Consider the following 14,331-nt stretch of genomic DNA (forward strand, 5'->3'; position numbering starts at 1 on the left):
AAATTCAGTAATGAACCTAGAATAATATATTATTCTTTTTATCACATACCCAAAATACTATTTAAAGTGAAAAAGAATCATTTGTCATTGACACCCCTTTAGTGTAAAGACATATCGCGTCTTTACACTATGTTTGTATAACGCAAGTTATACGTCACATCAAAATAAATTATACGTACGGCCATGCAATACTATCTTTGTGGCGTCGCAAAAGCGGCATGGGTATGGGATAATAAAATATAACGTTTATGGTAAACAATTTATGTCGCATCATGTATATATTTCTTTATTATTCATTGTTTTTATACATGTTATGAAATTGCACTTTCGGTGAAATTAGAATAACAATATGATAACAACGGCAAAATGTTGATTTGGCTACACTGACAAGGAAGAGCTACTTATTCCTCGTGTCCCAGTCATGTCCCCAACAGTCACTTCCGGTCCAGTCATATCTCCATCAATCACTTCCGGTATGTCATTTGCAACGTCACTTTCTGATTTATCAATAAATTCCTTCCCCGTATCTTCAGTGTTATTAAAATCAACACATAATGTTTTAGTGTCACACTTTTCTTTATCTTTATACTCAGATTCATTTTCACCTTCTTCTTCGTCATCATCATCAGAAAAATACCCCGCTCGTTTTGGTCTGTATTTTTGTCTTTCTTTTTCCCGCCTTTTTTGCAAGTCCGCAAGACGGCGTTTCAGGTCTTTAATTCTTATTCTGTTGGCAGTGATAAGCATTTTAGCTTGTTTGTTTTCAGCATGAAGGATAGTATCCCAGCTAAAAAGATAAGAACAAATAACGTACAGAATCGTATTCAATATGTTTTCGCAACTTGAATTTTAATATTTTCTTTATTTGAAAAAGACTATACTTGCTTAAAATCGGTTCCCGATAACTGTTTTATTTTACATGAACACTCACTTAGTCAGAAAAAAGTCCAAACATAGATAGATAATTCTTTCCAGCTGATGAAGAATGAAAGAATAAAAACGGCCATAAATTTGATTGAACTTTACAGTGACTAGCACTAGACCACTAGACGATCAACTTAAAGTTACAAAACAAATAGAAAGGGAAAAACAATTTAAACTGATATACCGCCGGCTTTCAATTTTAATTTACCAAAAAAGTAATAATTGCACAACGCCTATTTCATGGAAGTTGCATGATGTATATAATATTGTGAGTCCACCCTTTACTAAATATAATAATATGATGAAAGAGAGCAATTCAATACATAAACTTACTCTTCTTCATTTTCATTGGACCCTTGTTTCCATTTATCCACGTAAGTATCTGCCAAAGCTTTAGCCTTTCGCACAATATCCTCTGACGTCATCGTTACCAACACACCATTTTTCTGAAGCAAAAATACCAATGTAGTTTCTAGAATGTTGTCTAAATCTTGGTTTACATTAAGATATTAATGTATGATTCGCCCTACTGACGATTCCCTCGCACAATCTGGCTCTGTAACACTCTTTGTTGAGATTTTCAAATTATTTGATTCATCAAATATAACTGATTGATGCTCCCTGCAAAGGTTTTGGACACTTTTTGATATCTCTTGTAGTTTCAGACAAAGGCCAACGTGTAAAAATGAAAAAAGGGCAAAAACTCAAAAATTAGGCAATGCAGATTTACGGTTCTTATGCACTGTACTTCTACACAATGAGATCTATCTACCTACAAAGTTTCTTGTTTCTTGTAGTTTCAGAGTTATGACCCGGTCAAGAAGCGCACGGACGGACAGCCGGACGGACGGACAAAGCGGCGACTTTGGGGAGCATAATAAGAAATTATCACCGAGAATAACGAAAAGCTCGTTAAATCGCAATACACGCTAATGTATGTGTACGAGATAGTTTCAATTTTATTCACGTATACATATATCACGGTTCACCTACCATGAAATTTTGAGTATCTTGGGAACCCTCTGCTTTCCAAGCGTGGCGCTGATGTAAGTTTATTTCTCCAGGCTCGTCTAAAAGTTTCATTAAACCCTCTTTAGATTCCATTGCCTGAAAGTATGCAATTATCCACTGTAAAATTGTATAAGTTATTTACAATGACTACCTGACCGAGTGGTTAAGGTCGTTGACTTCAAACCACTTGTCCCTCACCGCTGTGGGTTCGAATCCCGACAGTGACTTATTTCATGTGAGGAAGCTATCCATTTAGCTTACGGAACGCCGGTGGTTCTACTCAGGCGCCCGTTCGTGCCTGAAATAATGCACGGAAGGGAACCGGATGTTATTCCGCACCAGTAAAGCTGGAACGTCGCCATAATTATGACTTATGCAATCAAACAAAAAACAATACATTGACTACATCATTGTTTTATCAATTTTTACTAATTTTGTAGAATTACGAATGTCTCGGAACTTTACAATACATGTATATAAACAATTATCTAAATTTATCTTAGTACGTGTATAAATCAATAAGGTAAATCAATTTCTGCTTGGTATGGGCTGCAAAATGATAATAAAATCAGTGTAAAATAGAAACAAAATAAATCAGGTATTTTGTTCGTTAATCATGTGTGAGGTGAGAGAATAGCTGGTGTATAAATAAGGTATCAAACACAGTGTCTAGCTCTTCATCTTAAAGAAAGGACCAGTATTAGAAACCGGTCATCTCCGTCAATAATCAATGATCATATCACAATAAGGGAATACATATATAGAGATATACAGAAATATATTTATAAAGATGATTTTGATGATGAAAATGTAAAACAAGAACAAATAAGGGTACTGTAGAGAAATAGAGGGTTGGAAAATATAAAAGATCAGAATCTGCTAGCGCTACTGCTTCATTATCTGTTGACAATACTTACGATGATGATGAAGATGATGATGATGATGATAAAGATTTAAATTTTCATGTTGTTGATGAAGAAAAAGAATGACCTTGATGATGATGGTAATCACGGTGATAACGCCTAAGGCGGCGGCGGCGTTGATCATGATGATGATTACGCTGAAATAGTGATGATGATTATTATGATGATGATGATGGCGACGACGACGATGATGATGATAATGGCAACGTCGATAATGATGATGATAAAATGAAGACGAGATGGTGCTGTTGATGGCAACGGTGATGATAGCAATGTTATTTTGACGACGACCTGAAAACTGACTACGAATAAAAAATATTTACTGTATACATATGTACAAAAGGTGAAAAGGTGAAAGCAGATGAATTTTCTAGCACACAATATACCTTATGTGACAGGTGAATACCCCTCCGATCTGACTGAAAAGAATGTATACGGTCAAGGTAAAAACCTACTCTGAATATAATAATTAAAACTTTAAGTTGACTGAACTCCAACTCCATACATGTTCGTGTGTGCACGGGAGGTACAACTGATCAACTTGATAGAATAAGTCATAAATGTTAATTATCAAGAAAATTTCATGAACAAAAAACCTACTTGCACCTCAATATAATCTTTATTATAAATTATGAAAACAGAACTTTTCTCAACGTAAACGCATGTGCTTCATGTGTAAAATTTATAAAGATTCTTCAATGATCAAAAAAGGGTTGTTTATTGTCTAAGAAAGATATTGGCTATCTCTGGACATATTTACTAGCGTGAAAAATTCTAATTTATGTGCTTTAATTACCATCAGGAAGCAGAGAAGAGTATGCACTTTAATGTCGCTATGTTACTTTTTTGTATTAACGCAGAAAACCCAAAAGGGCAGTTAAATTTTGGGATCATGTTTAAAATTTTCTTTTCAATTTGGGGTTTTCGGACTTTCCTTTTTAGAAAATTTCAGGATTCCCCTTGTTAACATGAAGAATTTCAAAAATACAAAGGGGTTTAAAAAGACAGGGCCCCGGAAAGGAGATGCAAACAGACCGGGCCGGGAAGGGGCAAAACTGACAAAAATCTATACCCGTCACTGATAACGAAGTAATTTGTATGATTCTACCCCCTTGGAAAAGAAAAATAACGTTTTTAAAAATTAACTAAAGAAAATTTCCAGTTAAAAAAAAATTTCACAGTCAATAGACACCCAAGACTTTTCCCCGGGCCAAGGGGGGGGGGGGTTTTTATAGCGGGGGAAAGGGGTAGTAAATTCCAAACCCGTCCTCAAATGCAGGGTCACTTTGGTGGTTATATTATGGCGCTAAAAAAGCGAAGTGTACGCACTTTCTACAGGGCGATTTTTATCGAAGGGTTTGAAAATCCAAAAGTTCCCGCTGTGTCCCGGGTCAGTTTGGGTACAATAGACTGGTACATAAATACAAGAAGAGTTTAAGGTTAGTCTTGTAAATATAAGAATTATTAATGTTTTCCAACCTATTCTTTTAATAACAGATCTTAAATATGTCTGTGATTAGTAGGTTTTATAATGTATATATATATATGTATATATAACATCATGTTACCTTTGTAATATGTTGCTCCATTTCTTTGGCCTTTTCTACTGTCATAAGTGTTGACTGTCCTCTTTCATTTACATGTGAACTATCTTCTTCATGACTTTCTAATAATTCATAATATGTTACAATATATTAGTTAACGATCAAATCGGTATAAACTTGAGCAAATGAGACGTGATTTTGAATACTTTCGTATAAAAGGTAAGGCTAAGAGGTCAATAGAAAAGGTTCAAATTGTTAATGATGATGCAAGGACATTTTTTTAGGACGGTTTGAGGTAAAATTTTAATGTACGAAGCAAAATTTTCCCATGATCATGTCATAATGAGTTCACAAAGGTTCGCACGTAAACGGTTTACGTGCTTGTATTTGTGAAAATAAATGTCAGCATTATGAAGTTCAAGGTCGTTCACAAACATTATATTCATGAATAAATTAAGACTAATTTACATACCGTTTTCTTTCTCATTTTCACTCTCGCTCGACGACTCCAGTGCTTCTATAACAAGATTTGCAAAAGCCGTATGTGGCCTTTTCTTATGTCTATGAGCTTTGTGGTGACTTCCGGTTAAACTAGTATTTGCAGACTGCGCGCGCATTGGCTCAAACTGACTTCCTTTCATAACAAATCGGCGCATGTTTTCAATGTACAGCTCACTTAAAAGAAGATGAAACAATTTTAATTTTTCTCTTTGAAACAATTAAAAAGATATTCACTTCTTCTATATATGTTTCAAGATTTTAATTAAATGCGAGGTCATATGTGAACATTTACGCTATTGAAATAACATGCAAATATCAGTCGGGCATACTTCCTGATCGGGAAACAAGGGGATTTCCCCTCAAGGTTTCCCGATCAGGCAACAAACGTCAAAATCTTTCCCGATCGGGAAGTTTTTTAGGCCTTTTTTATGTAGTTTAAGAAAAATGGCCGGTGCATAACAATTTTCAATCCACTTCAATATGAATATTACATTTTAGTTCAGAAAAGATACATCTAAAATCCTACCGAGTCATTTTCTTTTTAAATGTTTACAATTAAAATAATCTGAAAGTGAACTTAAGTAAAGTTTTTAGATTTTACCAAAAACTAGCCACTTCCCGTTTTGGGAACATTGCTTCCTGATCAGGCATCTAGCAAAATATTCTTCATTAAAAGTTTAAGATACATTGCTTCCCAATCTGGAAGTACCTTATATTTGTAGTAGTACCTGGCCTTATGATTAGAAATTGCCAAGCCTGGTCAGTTTTTAAAGACATGTGGCACATAAATCAATCACGACGAGTAGAATATATCTGGCGAAACTTATGTTCTTGTTAGGCGTAATAATACCTATCAAAACATTAGCTATACTTGACGGACAGTACAAAAATCATCATTACAATACAAAAGTTTCATACTGTTAAGATTGTAAAGCACATGTTGAACAACATTGCATAGAGTGTTATTTCTCAAAACAATTACCAGGCAGCTTAAATAATTCAAATGTTGACTAGAGCTCACATAATTTTTTTTTTTTGGCTATAGCTCAATACGTGTTTACATACTACATGTGTTTGTAGTGACTGTGTCATATTTCTGAAACTTAAGTGTATAAAGCTATATATCTGATGCAAAAATTATTGTTAAAATTTTAAAAAAGTATACTTCCAAAATTATTGTGTGAAATAAATATGGTAATTTATTGCCTTAAACGCGAATGGCTAATATAGCAAAACAGTATTGTGTTCCTGTTTACAAGATTCATTTGTATTTAATAACAGTGATATTCTATGTTACATTACTTTTTCAGGAGTCAACCATATAATAATGGAACCAGCATAATTTTGCTGTTAATAAATATTTAAATATTTCGTAAGATATAGAACATACCCTTTAAGCCACCTTAATTTTAAAAAATGAATAAAATATAAGATAAAATAAATAAATAAAACAAGAAATATCATAATGACATATATGCCCCCCCCCTTTCTAGCTGAAATTGAATGAAATCTATCATTAGAAAGTTAAACAAAATGGAGAATAGCTGGAATAAATTATATACTATCATGTAAATGTAACTATGAGCATCTACTTTGAACATTCAAGGTTATTGTAACCTTGTCCTCTGACCTAGTGACCAAAATCAACAGGGGCCCTCTACTAGTTATGAACACTTAAAATGTGAAACACAAAAACTTGATAACAGGTAGTTTTGAAGATAATGAGTAGAAACCATTCTGACATTTAACGTCCTTGTGACCTTTGACCTAAATACCTCAAAATCGACAGGGGTCATCTACTAATTATAACCAATCAATAAGTGGAATATAAAAGGTTTAGTGATAAATAGTTCTCAAATAATGGTTAATAGTTTTCAAAATAATGAACGCAAACCATTCTGACATTTAAGGACCCTGTTACCTTTAAACTGGTGACCCCAAAATCAATAAGGGTCATTTACCACATATGACTTATCAACACATGAAATAGGAAAACTTTGTGAAAAATACTTTTCAAGATATTGTGCGGATACTATTTTGACATTCAAGTCACTGTGACCTTGACCTTTGACCTAGTGACTCCAAAATCAAAAAGGGTCATCTTCTAGTTATGGCCAATCAATATGTGAAATATAAAGACTTTCTAATAAATAGTTTTCAAGATAATGAGCGGAAACGATTCCGAAATTTAAAACACCTGCAACTTTGACCTTTAAGCTAGTTACCCCAAAATCAATATATGTTATCTAATAGTTATGACCAATCAATATATGAAATATAAAGCCTTTTTGATAAATAGCTTTTAAGATAATCAGCAGAATCAATGTGGTCTAACGACGGATAAACAAACATACTTAAGGTCCCTGTGACCTTGACCATTGACCTAAAGACCCAAAATTGATAGGGTCATCTACTACTTACGACCAATCAATATGTGAAATATAATGACTTAGTGATAGATAGTTTTAAAGATAATGAGCTTAAACCATTCCGACATTTAAGGCCCCTGTGACCTTGACCTTTGAACTAGTGACAACAAAATCATAGGTGTCATCTTCTACATATGACTAATTCATTTGGAAATATTAAGACTTTGTGAGAAATAGTTATCAAGATAATGAGCGGAAACCATTCTGACATTTAGGGTCCCTGTGACCTTGACCTTTGACAAAGTGACCCTGAAATCAATAGGTTTCATCTACTATAGTTATGACCAATAGTATGTAAAATATGAAGACTCTGTGATTAATAGTTTTTAAGATAATAACTGAGGTCTACCAATGGACTGGCCGACCAACATTAACATAACATAACATTTTTTTTTCAACATAAAATTGTATACATGCAATTTATAGCCATACAGATATTGTGTGGACATTAGCAAATCAATATACCCGCTCTTCTTCGAAGTGGGGCATAATAAAAATAACTAGGGCCGGGAACGAATAAGAACTTACATTGATGTTCGAATATTAGTTTTTCCATATTCGAATATATTCAAATGTTCATTTTTACAAAATTTAAGAAGACACCACCTATGATGCTATTATTTGTATCTGAAATGCTAGACACTTCAGACTTCAAAACATTCACACCATGACTCACATATTGATTTGTTGCACAGATACCTTTATTCGTTGGTGTTGTCCCAAGCAATAATTCCAGAATAGAATGCGCTAACTTAAAGAAGAAAACTTCCCAAACGGAAAACATTTAATGGTGAATATTATGCTAGATGCCTGATCAGGAAACAGTGTTTCCAAAACGGGAAGCCGCTACTTCTTAGTAAAATCGTAAAACTTCACTCAAATTCACTTTCAGATAATTTTAGTTTTAGGCATTTTAAAAGAAAATGACTCGGTAGGATTTTAGATGTATCTTTTCTGCACTTAAATGTGATGTTCATATTGAAGTGGGTTGAAAACTATTATGCAGCGGCCATTTTTCCTGAACTACGTAAAAATAGGCCAAAAAACTTCCCGATCGGGAAGGATTTTGACGTTTACTGCCTGATCGGGAAGCCTTGAAGGGGAATCCCCTTGTTTCCCGATCAGGAAGTATGCCCGACTGAATATAGGGCCTACCTCTTAAACCTTACCCATGCATTTTCGGAAGATGGCAAATCAGAGTATTCAACATTAATTATCCTTTTATTCTTACAGAGAGGTATAATTTTAATTAATAAAAAGTATATTTACCTATCTTCAAGAGGGCGTTCACGAACCATAGCACTGTTTGGTCGACTCAGATATTGCAGCTTTCCACCTTCTTTTAGAGATCCCTTTATTTGAGTATGTTTATATTTATTCCACATAGAATCCCGGTATCCACGATCTCTTAAATTCTCGTCTCCAGGAATATCATGACGTAGTTCATCGATAAAGCGCGAGAGTTTATCTCTGTTGACCATTTTCAATGCCGATCTGAGAATAAATCAAATGTGATTATTATAATATTAAATGATTTTTAGATTAAGATGCCCGCTCCTGTCAGATATATTCTACGACAGGACATCACTGGCAGAATAATCTTGAACGCAAACATATATCGCAATTGGCAATTCCAAGGGAAAATATTTTTATATAATATTTGGGTTTGAAATACCTGATATGCTGAAATTAGACAATCAACTACATCGACTAAACACATCTATAAAAAAATTGCATTCAATTAAGGGATTCGTCTTTTGTACTCTTACTATGACTATTCAAAATAACAACTTTCCATCTGAAGGGCCTTTGATATCTTTTATACTTGTATGAAGTTATAATGAAAAAAGGGGTATTTGTATGCATTCTGGAATAAAACTTATTATTATACTAGAAAGAAGAATATGTTTTATTTACCGATGAAGTTTTATAACAGTAGTTGCTGAGGCAGTCACTACAGTACATAAACTTGGCGCATTGTCTAGAACACACTCCTCGCCAAAGAAATCATCTGAAACAAAAAATGAGAACATTAATTAATTAATTAATTAATAAATAATTAATTAATTAAATAAATACAAAATAAATCGTGAAAAATATGAAACCGTTAGTCGTAACGAAAACGTTAGTCCCTTCCATTCAATTCTATATGATAATGCACAGGCACGAATATCGGACCTGGGAAGAAAAAATATGACCAGAATGATAAAAAACCTGTGTTCATCTTAAAAGTGTCAAAAACCAAAAAAAAATTAACTTATGACCCCTTTAAAAATATACTATAACTAAGAGTATATTTTAAAGGGGGTCATAATTTACAAAAAAAATTGGTTTTTGACACTTTTAAGATGAACACAGGTTTTTTATCAATCTGGTCATATTTTTTCTTCCCAGGTCTGATACTCGTGCCTGTGGGATAATGGTCTCGAACACGTTCACGAAATAAGAAAAAACCGCGGGAGACGATCTACATTTCGTACTTCCAAATGAAGAGCAGGCAATATTTTTATCCCAAATTCCAATCAAAGTAAGGTTTTTCCGCATTTTTTTTTTCAAAACCATACTTTTAAACATAAGTTAGTAGTCGAAATATATTTTGTTTGTTATTACCCTAGTATGTATTCCGCCTTTATTTGTGTCATTGAGATACTTTGATTTAAAATGTCGTCGGCCCATGACAAACGTATTTATTTGTATGAATAAATGATAATGTATTCAAATAATAAACCAAAACCTTAAAGTACGTTTTCATAAGAAAGCACTTTACTAGCAAATATAATAAGACATGACAAAAAGTCACCAAACTGTCCATTTAAGGCTTAAGACTTGATTTAAGACCCAAATTTCGAGACAAGAACAACACACCAGAAACATTATAGAGAGATGCTCGTATGGTCATATTATAAGGTTTAAAATGTTATTGAATTCTTTCGAAAACATAGAAATAAATTGCTTTGTACCTGGATCTCTACTGGTGAGGTAGAAAAGTGCTTCTTTATCAGCTTCCGGTATATGAACTTCCCGGTACGTTTGGCAGCGTCCTTAAACGGAATTAAATAACATTAAGTTTTAGATCACAGCTATTGTAGATGATGTAGCGTAATTTTCACGTGTGAGTGATACCAAAATAATGTGCTTGCGTTTTTTAGAAGTGGGTGGGGCAGTCGAGGGAGTGTAGGTGGTATCATTTTATGTCCCAGTAATATTTATTTATCACAATAAGGTTTATAAAGCTAATAGGACTTTTATGACAACCATCGATGTATTTAACGTGTAAACTTATGGAACGCCTGGACTGTCTTATGTTAAGAATGAATGATATACCTGATTAAATGTCTTTCTGTTGAGTCCGAGATACAAAATGCTGGGTGGAAATCCTAATGTGCTCAGTTATTGAAGTGCTATGTTGTGTGCTGACTGTATTTTATTCAGTCAAGTCAATGTATTGTCGGGTGCATAAGTCGTTATGTTCAGTTCTTAAAACAAACAGGCATGTAGTAACACAATTATGTTGAGTTAAAAAGATATGTTGTAGGGTGTTGCAGTTATTATGTTCGGTTATAATAATATGCTGTTTGGTGCTCTTCTCATCATGTTCAACCATGAAAATAAACAGTTGAGTGGTATTATCATTTTGTTTGGCTTAGGCAGTGTATTATTGGGTGATACTTTTATTATTTTCAGTTGCAATGACATGCTGTTGGGTGCTTTATTCCTTCTGTTCAGTCGTGAAATAGAACTGTTAAATGATACAATCATTATCTTAAATGGTACTATCATTATCTTGTGTGCTGATATCATCTTCTTCAGTCAAGTCAATGTATTGTTCGGTGCAAAGGTCGTTATGTTCAGTTGTTTTTTGGTACTATCATTATGTTCAGTTCAGATGATATACTGTTCGGTGCAGAGGTCATTATGTTCAATAGTGAACACAACTGTTGTGTGATACCACAATTATGTTGGGTTCATTCGGATATTTTCGGGCAACAAGATGGGAGCGACTAATTTCCATAGGTCACGTCGAGGCTAATGACCACTAAATTGCCAAAACAATTTTCTTCCCTGTAAATATCATCGGGGGCTTAAGAACGTTATTTTCATAAATTGGACTTTTAAATACCCAATGGGTATTTTATTTAGTTAATTCATGACTATGCTTTACTGTTACAGTCATAATGGGTACAGTATATAAAACTTAAAATATGGGTAAGGGTAGCCTGTTAAAGTCACACATGACCACCGTAAATAAAACTTAAAATGTATCTGTTTGGTAACCTATAAGAGTCACAAATGGACACAGCAAACGAAATTTAAAATATAAAACATCATATACAAGTAAGGGAACCCTATTTGAGTCACACATGGCCACAGTATATGGAGCATATAAGTAAGGGTAGCCTATTAAAGTCACATATGGCCACAGCATATGCAACTTAAAATATATGTGTTGGTAACCCATTTGAGTCACATATAACCACAATAAATGGAACATAATATTTAAGTAAGGGAAACCTATTTGAGTCACACATGACCACAGTATATAGACATTAAATATAAGTAAGGGTAGCGCAATAAAGTCACACATACCCCCATTATGAAGAACATTCTGTATAAGTAAGGGAAACCTAATTGAGTCACACTAGGCCAAAATATATGGAACATTATGTTTAAGTAAGGAAAATCTATTTGAGTCACACATGACTAAAGTATATGGAACATTATATATAAGTAAGATAAGTAAGGGTAGCTTAATAAAATTAAACTCAAATACATTTCCCTGAGTTAAACAGTATGTCTAATATCTTGTGGCCATGTGTGACTCAATTAGGTTTCACTTACTTATATAGAATTTTCTTTATACTTTGGCCATGTTTGACTTTATTAGGCTACCCTTACTTATATATAATGTTCCATTTACTGTGGTCATGTGTGTCTCAAATGGGGTTTCCATACTTATATTTAACGTTCCATATACTGTGGCCATGTGTGACTCAAATAGGTTTGCCTTACTTGTATATTATGTTTCATATTTTAAATTTCGTTTGATGTGTCCACTTGTGAGTCTAAAAAGTTACCAACACATATATTTTAAGTTTTATTTACGGTGGTCATGTGTGACTTGAACAGGCTACCCTTACCCATATTTTAAGTTTTATATACTGTGCCCATTATGACTGTAACAGTATAGTATAGTCATAAATTAACTTGATAAAATACCCATTGGGTATTAAATATGCCATACGATCTGTCCAATTTATGGAAATAACGTTTTTAAGCTCCCGATGGTATTTACGGGGAAGAAAATTGTTTTGGCAATTTAGTGGTCATTAGCCTCGACGTGACCTATGGAAATTAGTTGCTCCCGCCCGCCATCTTGTTTGACGCGAAGATATCCGAATGAACCCAACATAATTGTATGACCACTCAGCGCATTGTCAAATGACTTGTGCACCGAACAGTATATCATCTGAACTGAACATAATGACGGTATCACACCACAGTTTGTGTTCACTACTGAACATAATGACTTCTGCACCGAACAGTATATCATCTGAACTGAACATGATGACGGTATCACACCACAGTTTGTGTTCACTACTGAACATAATGACTTCTGCACCGAACAGTATATCATCTGAACTGAACATAATGACGGTATCACACAACAGTTTGTGTTCACTACTGAACATAATGACCTCTGCACCAAACAGGATATCATCTGAACTGAACATAATAACGGTATCACACAACAGTTTGTGTTCACTACTGAACATAATGACTTCTGCACCGAACAGTATATCATCTGAACTGAACATAATGACGGTATCACACAACAGTTTGTGTTCACTACTGAACATAATGACCTCTGCACCAAACAGGATATCATCTGAACTGAACATAATGACGGTATCACACAGCAGTTTGTGTTCACTACTGAACATAATAACCTCTGCATCGAACAGTACATCATCTGAACTGAACATAATGACTTCTGCACCGAACAGTATATCACATGAACTGAACATAATGTCGGTATCACACAACAGTTTGTGTTCACTACTGAACATAATGACCTTTGCACCAAACAGGATATCATCTGAACTGAACATAATGACGGTATCACACCACAGTTTATGTCCACTACTGAACATAATGACTTCTGCACCGAACAGTATATCATCTGAACTGAACATAATGACGGTATCACACACGGTTTGTGTTCACTACTGAACATAATGACTTCTGCACCAAACAGTATATCATCTGAACTGAACATAATAACGGTATCACACAACATTTTGTGTTCTCTACTGAACATAATGACTTCTGCATCGAACAGTACATCATCTGAACTGAACAGAATGACCTCTGCACCGAACAGTATATCATCTGAACTGAGCATAATGATAGTACTATTCAACAGTTCTATTTCACGACTGAACAGAAGGAATTAAGCACCCAACAGCATGTCATTGCAACTGAAAATAATAAAAGTATCACCCAATAATACACTGCCGCAGCCAAACGAAATGATAGTACCACTCAACTGTTTATTTTCATGGTCGAACATGATGAGAAGAGCTATTTTAACCGAACATAATAACTGTCACACCCTACAACATATCTTTTTAACTCAACATAATTGTGTTACCACATGCCTGTTTGTTTTAAGAACTGAACATAACGACTAATGCACCCGACAATACATTGACTTGACTGAATAAAATACAGTCAGCACACAACATAACACTTCAATAACTGAGCGCATTTGGATTTCCACCCAGTATATTGGAGTTTTTACCCAGCATATTGTACCTAGGAGACAATAGAATGACATTTAACCATGTATATCAGTCATTCTACACATAAGACAGTCCAGGCGTTCCATATAAACTGGACCAGGGAAACACTTGTGAAGTGTTACTGTTTAGTCATACAATACTTCTAGCTTCACACTCGCAAAGTGTTTCAAATATTTATTGATTTAAACTAAGTAGC

General features: G+C 34.2%; 1 protein-coding gene across 4 annotated transcripts in view; it reads right to left on the minus strand.

The window, feature by feature from the left end:
* Positions 1 to 270: 270 nt before the first annotated feature.
* Positions 271 to 14,331, minus strand: part of LOC132735176 (uncharacterized) — a 30,861-nt gene continuing 16,800 nt past the window's right edge. For 3 of the 4 annotated variants that reach the window (XM_060722096.1, XM_060722094.1, XM_060722097.1), the window contains exons 4-12: positions 10,293 to 10,373; positions 9,250 to 9,343; positions 8,602 to 8,826; positions 4,875 to 5,077; positions 4,427 to 4,524; positions 3,245 to 3,277; positions 1,918 to 2,031; positions 1,258 to 1,370; positions 271 to 787 (exon numbers count right to left, since the gene is read on the minus strand). In XM_060722096.1, the coding sequence (XP_060578079.1) occupies positions 379 to 787; positions 1,258 to 1,370; positions 1,918 to 2,031; positions 3,245 to 3,277; positions 4,427 to 4,524; positions 4,875 to 5,077; positions 8,602 to 8,826; positions 9,250 to 9,343; positions 10,293 to 10,373 (1,370 nt within the window). In that variant the 3' untranslated portion in view covers positions 271 to 378. The remainder of the gene's footprint in view (positions 788 to 1,257; positions 1,371 to 1,917; positions 2,032 to 3,244; positions 3,278 to 4,426; positions 4,525 to 4,874; positions 5,078 to 8,601; positions 8,827 to 9,249; positions 9,344 to 10,292; positions 10,374 to 14,331) is intronic. The other variant, XM_060722095.1, reaches the window with a different exon arrangement.

This window comes from Ruditapes philippinarum, unplaced genomic scaffold (genome assembly GCF_026571515.1).
Source record: "Ruditapes philippinarum isolate M1 unplaced genomic scaffold, ASM2657151v2 ctg1516_1_1_1_1, whole genome shotgun sequence".
Lineage (NCBI taxonomy): Eukaryota > Metazoa > Mollusca > Bivalvia > Venerida > Veneridae > Ruditapes > Ruditapes philippinarum.